Here is a 10102-nt window from a genome sequence, read left to right as displayed (position 1 = left end):
TAGCTCTCGCGTTAACTGTGTGGACCAAATAACGAGTGGAACCACAGTAAAATATTCTTTCTCTTCATAGACGGGTCCTATCAGTATAATTAAATTCTTGGCTATTCCAAGACTAATAAATACTGTAGTCTACTAATACACTCATATAGTCATACTATGAGGGTAGGCCCGGGCTATGAGTCATACTATGAGGGTAGGCCCGAGCCCGGGCCCAATGGCTATTTAGTATTTTTGTTAATAGAGCTATATATGTACTTAAATGTATCCTGGGGCATAAATTATGCCCGGGCCCAATGGCTATTTAGTATTTTTGGTAATAGAGCTATATATGTACTTAAATGTATTCTGGGGCATACAAAAGAAACATGTTATGGATTATGTTTTTGTATACTTATAAGGTTTTGTTAGGATGCTTTATAAAGCAAAGTGCTACAGGCTAAAGGGAGATCGTATTTAACAGTCATAACTACATACAAAAATATGATTTTAATACTAGTATTTAGCAACATGGTCACTGTCCCGTCCAGCTTTTTCATTATGTTGGACCAACCATCAAGCATGTTGGTACTGTTGCAGGCACTAAAGTGGCCTCTAGCAGTTTGTCAGTCAGCTGAGCGTCTTCTACTCTGTTATAAAGATGAATTAAGCGTGTTAATGATTCACATAAGAGTGTATAATCTGCTCAAATAAACTCAGTGATATCCAACATCCACAAAAACTACGTGCAATAATTATTAACTGAGAGAGCTGTGGATAAACTTGTGAGATGCATTCATCTATAAGATTATCTTAGAAACACAAAAATCAATATTAATGCCCTTTTGAACTCACATCCACATTTATATATACAACTGCCATATGGTAGACTATGACTGCAACAATATCAGGAAATAGAAGTCAATTTTTTGAGGCCAATAAACCAAAAGAGGGAGTTGACCATATATAATATAGACCATCCATTTCTTGTCTTTGAACTCTGCGTAAGAGCTCCACTTGTAGGATTCCACCAATGGAAAGAACAGGTTTTGGCAGCCTAAACTTCTACAAGTTGTTCTCCTGTACCCATGAGAAGCAAACTTAGCTGTTCCAAAGTCGAGACACATAAAAGAAGAAATCTTAACTAAAACTGAGCTGCAGTTGAAGTAGATTTTAAATTGCTTGCTTTCGTCAACAAAAGAGAAGATTAGTTCATGGATGAGCACCTAACAGTAATGAGTGATATACTTCCGCCAATTACATGTTCCGACACAAGTAAGACCAGGAATAGGCTTAGTTAGTGGAAACCATTATTATTACTTGGGAAGTAGTTATTACTTATTATCCAAGAAAAAATGTCACTGTAAAGTATCCATTTGATTGCTTCACGGATGAGAACTATCTAGAACAAAAGAAACTGAAATATTGTTATTGCTTCTCACCTGAGCCATGGGAAATTCTGGTGAGGTATATGTCCATGCGATTTTGTCCAACAAAGATCCTTGAGCAGCTGCAGATTCATGTCCGTCGTCACTTTGTACATCTATTTTAATATTAGGATATCCCACTCTAAATCTCACAGCTTTTATTGAATAAAGGGGAAAGCCAAGCTGGAAATATGATGTTACAACATCATAATGTTTCTTGTTAATTTGAAGAAAATAAATAAATAAGCCGAATGAACAAATCCATAACATAGTGCAACCTTGAAATGGATTACATGAATTTCTGAAACCAAGCACAGGTTTGAGATTAATTTATATGATAGTGTCTCGGGAACTGTAGGATCAGTTTCTCCTCTACTTGACCAGTATGAAACCCCGCGGCGAACCCGGTCACTTAGTTCTAATGTATTCAGAATGCTTTCTTCAGGATAGTTGTCAGTGCCTGATGCAAGGATTGCATCTGTTAACCAATCTTTTCCCATACAGTTGGAAAGTCCTTTTGCCATAAATGTATAAATCTGTGATCTCACTCCCGACGTAGATTTTTCAGGCTGAGATACCACTTGTACAATTGTGTTTTTTACTTTAATCATATTTGCAGCACTTGACATATCTCACTCCCGACGTAGATTTTTCAGGCTGAGATACCACTTGTACAATTGTGTTTTTTACTTTAATCATATTTGCAGCACTTGACATTCAGGGAATCTCCTCAAACAGAGATGCTTACAAAATCCATTTCCAATCACTGCACAGAATTGTGTAGTCTGAACTCTGACGTTATATGGCATGGGAAAATTCATTAGTGTACAAGCATATTCTGAGAACAAAGAGGATAACAGGACAGATAACGAATAGAATTGAGAGGAGAAATAAAGTCAAGTGAAAAGTAAAAGCAAAGCAGCAGAAACCAATTAATTCTCAAGTTTACTTGTTCATTTTCATATCATTTTATCAAGGCGGTTTGATTTAAGATACTAACAATATTTTTAATTGAAAGTATGTACTAATATTTAGGGGAAAAGAAACTTCAGAAGTAGATAAGATGTTCTGTCTCAAGTTTTTCGTTCAAAGCACACTTAATAAAGATAAAGAGTCGCAGTTCGGTACATCGACCACTTCAGACCATCCATATACCGGCTTCTTGTTTACTCTTTTCCTTCATTCTCACAATTACAGTTATAAAGGTTTCAACAGGTGCACTGGTTCCTTTATTGCGTTTCCTTTATTGTATGCTTTTAAATTATCACCAACTATAATATCATGTCTTCTGAAATTCCTTTCTTTAAAAATTTTTCAGGAACAAGTTGAAGAAAAAATAAGAAGATTCAAGAGAGGGCAAAACTTTGGATGATTTAAGGTAAGTGAGACTTGTCAAGGATTTATATCAATTAAACTTGTGGGCAAACTTGAAGAAGCAGAACAAATTACAGAGAGATGGAAGTAGAATGCCATCAAAATTACCCAAAATCATGTTATGACCTTAAGCAATGCCTTCAGCTGGGTTCGAAGTGAGTAGCAGCTAATAACGGAAATTAGGAAGCAGTAACTAAAATTCAAATGAACGGCTGAGATTAATTAGAGTTTTAATGAAGCCCAAGGGCTATGATTAAGCCACGTCAGCATTGGTTGTCATAACTAACTGGAAGAGGAAGGGCATCGGCATTCAGCAAAGTAAACATTCTTCTCTCTCTTCTTCTTCTCCTTCTTCCTTACTCTCTTCTTCTTCTCCTTCTTCCTTACTCTCTTCTTCTCTTCTTCTCTTCAGGTAACACAACTATGGAGACTCGTTAGCTTTAGTTCTTCCTTCCAGTTGTAATAGATAGTTTCTTTTAATTCAATATACCAGAAAATTGTCCCAAAAATACTCTATTTCCATTCCTGTATTTTGATTTCCTTAATTCGATTTAAGATCATTACAATTGGTATCAGAGCCTCGATCCTGCGACTGTGAGGAGCTGATGGTTGAAGGAACTAGACTGAAGGTTATGGATGATAGACTGGTTAGACACGAAGAGGTCCTTAATGAGGTAGTGAACACTCAGGAGGCACTCCGCAACACTCAAACTGGCATACAAGGCACACTAGAGCTGATACTCGAACGGCTGACTAGTCTGGAGAGGGTTCCACCAAGAGCACAAGGAGAGAGACCTCAAGGTGATGGATTACTGCCCATGCCAGGCCCAGAGGTAAGGCAGCATCGACCTCCAGCAGTACAAGCTCCTGCGCCAAAATGGGAGCTACCTTATTTTGAAGGTCATGAACCTAAAGGATGGATCCGAAAATGTGAGAGGTACTTTAACTTGTATAAGACTCCAGAGAATTTGAAGGTGGAAGCAGCTGCTCTCTACTTAAATGGCTTGGCAGACATCTGGTATGATTCCTTAATCCTTAGTAAAGGGGAAATAAGTTGGGGGCTGAATTTAAGGAGGAATTGTTGATCCGATTTGGAGATGAATTAATGGGAGACATAGTAGAGGAATTTAATAAGCTGAACCAGACGGGAACAGTAGACGAATTCCTAGGTAAATTTGAAGATTTGAAAGCCCAAATGCTGATCAGGAACCCTAACTTAGATGAGTCACACTTCATATCTAGCTTTATTGGAGCCTTGAAGGAGGAGATTAGGTTTGGGGTGAAACTCTTCAAACCTACAACTCTAAGGTTTGCAGTGGAACAGGCTAGGTTACAGGAGAAGGCTATCGAGGCTGCTCTTAAGCGTACAAAGGTAGTGGCTAAATCATTTCAGAATACTGGCAGCATCTAACAACAATAAGACACCTGTTACAACTACAGTCAAGCCAACTTCATTTAGGCTCAGCCCTGAGGTTTATGAGTACAGGAAGAATAATCATTTGTGTTATAAATGTGGTGAGAAATATGCTCCAGGCCACCAATGCAAGAGGAAGCAATTGAATAGTATGACGGGAACAACAGAAGTTCCTATTGAGATTGGTGAAATAGAAGAAGAGCAAGACTCTACAGGACTGATCATTGAAGGGGAAATGGAACAGGAAGTTATAGAGGCAGTGTGTTTAAATGCTCTATCAGGGGATAACAAAGGAGTTAATACTATATTGGTACGAGGGACTATAGGCAACAGGAAACTAACAGTATTAATTGACTCACTCAGGGAGTACTCACAGTTTCATTGATGCCACCACAGTCAAGGAATCGGGATACCAAGCTCAACCCTGCCCACCAGTGAGGGTAACAGTTGCTGAGGAAACTATTGTTATGTGTACTGCAATTTGCATGAGCTATCAGTGGAAGATGCAGGGCAGATCATTCCAAGAGAATCTATTAATTATTCCATTGGGAGGCTGTGATATGGTTATGGGGAATGATTGGATGAAGAAGCACAATCCAACCAAATTTGATCATGAGAAGATGTGTGTTACCATTGGTAAGAAGGGTAAACAAGGCTGGTGGTTACAAGGCACTCACTGATGAAGGGAAACTGACTATGATCTCCAGTGAAACCATGGGCAAGATGTTAAGGAAAGGTCAGGCTCTAATAGCTCACCTATTCATGATGAGTACTGTGAATATTGAAGAACAAGAGCCAGTGGGGGAGGCCATTGAAGAGGTACTACAGCAATGTTCAGATGTCTTTGCTGAGCCCAAGACCTTGCCTCCTGTCAGAACATTAGACCATAGCATACCCTTGAAACCAGGAGCAATGCCAATCAGTTTGAGGCCCTACAGGTACAACTATTACCAGAAAGAAGAATTAGAAAGGCAGGTTAAGGAGATGCTTACTAATGGCATCATACAGCATAGTCAATCACCCTACTCTTCTCCAGCCTTACTTGTCAAGAAGAAAGATGGATAATGGAGATTCTGTGTAGACTATAGAGGGATGAATGACATCACAATTAAGGATAAATACCCCATACCCATTGTAGATGATCTATTGGATGAGTTGTGTGGATCTGTGATGTTTTCAAAGGTGGATTTGAGGGCTGGCTACCACCAGATCAGAATGAAGGTGGAGGATGTGTACAAGACTGCTTTCAGAACTCACATGGGCCACTATGAGTTCAGGGTGATGCCCTTTGGGCTAACAAATGCTCCAACCACCTTCCAAGCCTTGATGAACCAGGTTTTTAACCCTTCCTTCCGGGAAAGTTTAGTTGTTGGTTTTCGTTTTGTATGACATATTGGTATACAGCCTATCTGAGAAGGAACATGTAGCTCATTTGAGTGCAGTGTTTAGCATCTTAAGAAAACATTCCTTATTTGCAAAAAGATCTAAATGTTCATTTGGTCAGTCCAAAGTTGAATATCTGGGGCATATTATAACTGTGAAAGGAGTGTCAACTGACCCTTCCAAGATCAAGGCTATGATTGACTGGCCCACCCCCAACTCTGTGAAAGCTTTAAGAGGATTCTTGGGACTGACTGGGTATTACAGGAAGTATGTTGCCAACTATGGCAGCATTTGCAGGCCCTTGACTGATTTGTTGAGAAAGGATGCTTTCAAATGGAGTGAGGAGGCAGAGCTAGCATTTGAAAAATTGAAGAGGGCTATGTTTTCTACACCTTTACTAGCACTACCTGACTACAGTAAGGAGTTCATAGTGGAAATTGATGCTAGCCAAATGGGCATTGGGGCTGTACTAATGCAGGAAGGTAGGCCCATAGCTTATTTTAGTAAAGTTTTAGCCCCAAGACACAGGGGCAAATCTATCTATGAAAAGGAGTATATGGCTTTGCTAAATACAGCGGAGAAGTGGAGGCATTACCTACAATACAAGCATTTTGTAATGAGGACTGACCACCACAGTTTAAAATATCTCCTAGAGCAGAGAGTAACTACAGCCATACAACAAAAATGGTTGACTAAACTACTTGGGATGGACTATGAGGTGCAGTACAAGATAGGAGCTGAAAATAGGGTTGCTGATGCCCTGTCCAGACAACAGGAAGGCCTTGAAGTTTCAATGAACCAACTCCAGGGTACTTTACAAGCCATCAGTGTTTCAGTTCCTGCATGGGTGCAGGAAATAACACACAACTATGAAGGGGATCCTAAGGCTACTGAAATCATTAGCCAACTGGCTGTGACCCAACAAGGACCTAACAATGGCACTACAATGCTAGCATACTCAGAAAGAAGGGCAAAATCTACATTGGTACCAGTGGGGAACTCAGAACTCAATTGATATCCACCTTTCATGACTCTCCTATAGGGGGACATTCAGGTCAGCTGGGAACTCTAAGAAGACTGTCACAAGTATTTTATTGGCCAAGGATGAAACAGATGGTCATTGATCATGTGGCCAGCTGTGATGTATGCCTCAGAAGCAAGGATGACCATATGGCCTACCCAGGGTTGCTACAACCCCTACCTATCCCAAACCAAGCTTGGAGCCACATTAGCATGGACTTTATAGAAGGATTGCCCAAGTCCAGAAACAAGGAAGTTATTCTAGTGGTTGTGGACAGACTAACAAAGTATGCCCACTTTATAGCACTTGCCCACCCTTATACAGCTGTAACTGTAGCTGAGGTGTTTTGGGAAAAGATACATTGTTTGCATGGGATCCCAGAATCTATTGTAACAGACAGAGACAAGGTGTTCTTGAGTCACTTTTGGCAAGCTCTATTCAAACTCCTGGGAACACAACTCCACTATAGCACTGCCTATCACCCCCAAAGTGATGGACAAACAGAAAGGGTCAACAGATGTCTAGAAAATTATCCAAGGTGCATGACTGCTAATAGGCCAACACAATGGAAACAGTGGTTGCCTGCTGCAGAATGGTGGTACAACACAAATTTCCGCACCAGTTTGCAATGTACTCCCTTTGAAGCTCTTCATGGATTCTCACCTCCTCAACTGTCACTAGGAACCTTATTAGAAACTAGGGTACCAGCTGCTGAAGGAACAGTGATGCATAGACAACAAATGCAACAACTCTTGAAGGAACACCTCACTAAAGCTCAGGAGAGGATGAAATATTATGCTGATAAAAGGAGGTCAGACAGGGAATTTCAGGTTGGAGACATGGTGTATTTGAAGTTGCAACCATGCAGGCAGACATCCCTAGCCTTAAGGAAGAATTTAAAATTGAGCTCCAAATACTATGGCCCCTACGTGGTTTTAGCAAGAATTGGCAAGGTGGCATACAAATTAGATCTTCCACCTGAATCTAAGATCCACCCTGTATTTCATGTGTCCTTGCTCAAAAAGAAAGTAGGAGATAAGGTGGTAGTACAGACTACTCTTCCAATGACTGGAGATGATGGCAAGTTTCTAGTAAAACCAGTTTGCAGAGGCAGCTCATAAAGAGGGATAATTCTGCTGTGGTGAGGGTATTAATACAGTGGTCAAATCTTCCTCCTGAAGATGCTACTTGGGAGGACTATCACTACATCAAGGCGAGATTTCCAGACTTTGATTCCAATCCTTGAGACAAGGATTGTTTGAAGGGGGCGGGAATGTTATGACCTTAAGCAATGCCTTCAGCTGGGTTCGAAGTGAGTAGCAGCTAATAAGGGAAATTAGGAAGGAGTAACTAAAATTTAAATGAACGGCTGAGATTAATTAGAGTTATAATGAAGCCCGAGGGCTATGATTAAGCCACGTCAGCATTGGTTGTTATAACTAACTGGAAGAGGAAGGGCATCCACATTCAGCAAAGTAAACATTCTTCTCTCTCTTCGACTCCTCTCTCCTCTTCCTTACTCTCTTCTTCTTCTCCTTCTTCCTTACTGATCTTTTTCTCTTCTTCTCTTCAGGTAACACAGCTATGGAGACTCGTTAGCTTTAGTTCTTCCTTCCAGTTGTAATAGATAGTTTCTTTTAATTAAATATACCAGAAAATTGTCCCAAAAACACTCTATTTCCATTTCTGTATTTTGATTTCCTTAATTCGATTTAAGATCATTACAAATCAACTTACCCAAAATCAAAATTACCAGATTATTCTTCACCCAAGCGAACGAACAAATTAAATCCGAAGACAATAATAAAAATCAAGTAGAAAATCTGATTCATTGTAAAAATTTGCCCTTATTCTCAAGGAAATACACAGAAGTTGAAGTGAAGGAAGAAAAAATCCAGCAAAACATAGCTAACCTGATAAAAGTTTCAGAGCCGCAAGAGGAAAGACGAGAAGAGACAAAGGAAAATTGAAGAGGAACTGAGAAAGGCATGAAAATCCGAGAAAGATGAGTATGAACCTTCTTCTGAGTTGAGTTCCATATGGGGAGGTGGCAGTGATTGAGAAATCGAAGATAACACGTGTGTAGAAAGCTAAAATATTTGAAATTCCCAAACTACCCAAGCTGCTCTCTTAGCCGCTTCTATACTACTAGTGACGGTATGCCCGGATTTAGAATTTTTGTTATTATTTTAGGATGTCATCCATTTTTCGTATTTAAATCCGCGGTGCTGGTTAGGCACATGGAGTAAATGAATGAATTCCTTTGGGTTATTAGGTAGATGTGACATGTGTAGCGAAAATGAGATTCCGTCTTTTTCTGAAAGAAAATATGCCAGAATTAGCTTATAGAAACAACATTTTGTATCTTAATAACTTGCAAGGACATGAGCCAACCTGTAATTTAGCATGCGTAGGTAGCTAGATTACATGGTTGTTCATTTTGGATGCATTCTTTTATCTTCAAAGAGAATAATAAAAAAAATTGGATTTAGATCATGTGTTATCTCCACATGTTCTTCTCCTAAGCCCCTAGCTATTAATATTTCAGAGTATTAAATCTCATGCCGATAATCAAGGAAATGCAAAGCGCAAATAAGAGTAGATATATTTCTTCACCCTCCCTCTATCCATCAAGGATGCATACAAGAGAAAGTCACCTGAAATTGTGTGCTTGCATCTGTATGGCCCAAGACTTCATCTCTGGAAAAGGCGATCCAAAATGGGAAGAAAAGAACCAATCCAGTTAGCAACTACCACTGTAACTTAACAAGACTGTGTCGCATTAAGGATTGTTGTGTGTTAAGAGAAGCTTGAATTTCGAGTTGAAGTTGTTGCATAAGATTGAAGTCATTGGGAAGATATTAAGGTATGTCAAGGCTCACTCTTTTTTTCTTTTGGCATGATGTACAAACAACATAACTATAATACAGTTACTTTAAAACGAACTTTTTTCTCAAAGATTAAAGCTTGTGAACCTCATTGTTTCATATTGTTATAGTTCATTCCTCTTATTGTTCTTTGTCGGGATCACTTCCCGGCTTGATAGCATCTTGAATTGTATGTCTTCTTATGATCTTTATTGACTCTCGGATAATTGATGCAGACACAGTTACACAACAAAAATCGGAGGATAACGACCTTGAGTCACTCCGATTGAGTCCATAAGGCTCTTCAGAGTCATTGTTTAATGTGGTTACATATTTATTAAGTAAAAAGTCAGTAATAAATCAGGTCTTTTCTATTACGAAACTTAAATCTGATTGAAGTAAATGATTTGATATATTCAAACAATTAAATTCCATGAAGGTAAATATCCAATTATACATAAATAAAAATCGAATAATAACTACCCAAAATATTCAAAAAGTTTAACAACGTAAGTGCTTTTAAGAGTGTTATGCGCGCAAAATAATTATTAAGTAGCTTCTTGAAAGAAGAAAGGCAATGGATATTTAAGAGTATACAAAAGAGAGAGAGATTGGATGGGAAAGTGGGATCCACATGGGG

At 39.1% G+C, this 10102-nt stretch overlaps 1 protein-coding gene across 6 annotated transcripts; it reads right to left on the bottom strand.

The window, feature by feature from the left end:
- On the bottom strand, positions 354-9144 carry LOC109228862 (F-box protein At4g00755-like). 6 transcript variants are annotated; one of them, XM_019394218.1, is made up of 5 exons: positions 8509-8738; positions 1682-2195; positions 1419-1486; positions 832-1056; positions 354-626 (listed from the first exon to the last, which is right to left on the bottom strand). In XM_019394218.1, the coding sequence occupies exons 2-4, from the start codon at positions 2030-2032 to the stop codon at positions 867-869; spliced, it is 609 nt and encodes a 202-aa protein (XP_019249763.1). In that variant the 5' UTR covers positions 2033-2195; positions 8509-8738; the 3' UTR covers positions 354-626; positions 832-866. The 6 variants fall into 6 exon arrangements, with proteins under 6 accessions (XP_019249763.1, XP_019249914.1, XP_019249842.1 ...); XM_019394369.1 differs by having other exon boundaries at positions 938-1056; positions 8509-8728; XM_019394136.1 differs by lacking the exon at positions 354-626 and having other exon boundaries at positions 636-1056; positions 1682-1946; positions 2035-2195; positions 8509-9144.

Source organism: Nicotiana attenuata, chromosome 1 (assembly GCF_001879085.1).
Source record: "Nicotiana attenuata strain UT chromosome 1, NIATTr2, whole genome shotgun sequence".
NCBI lineage: Eukaryota > Viridiplantae > Streptophyta > Magnoliopsida > Solanales > Solanaceae > Nicotiana > Nicotiana attenuata.
This window is presented reverse-complemented; position numbering and strand designations above follow the sequence as displayed.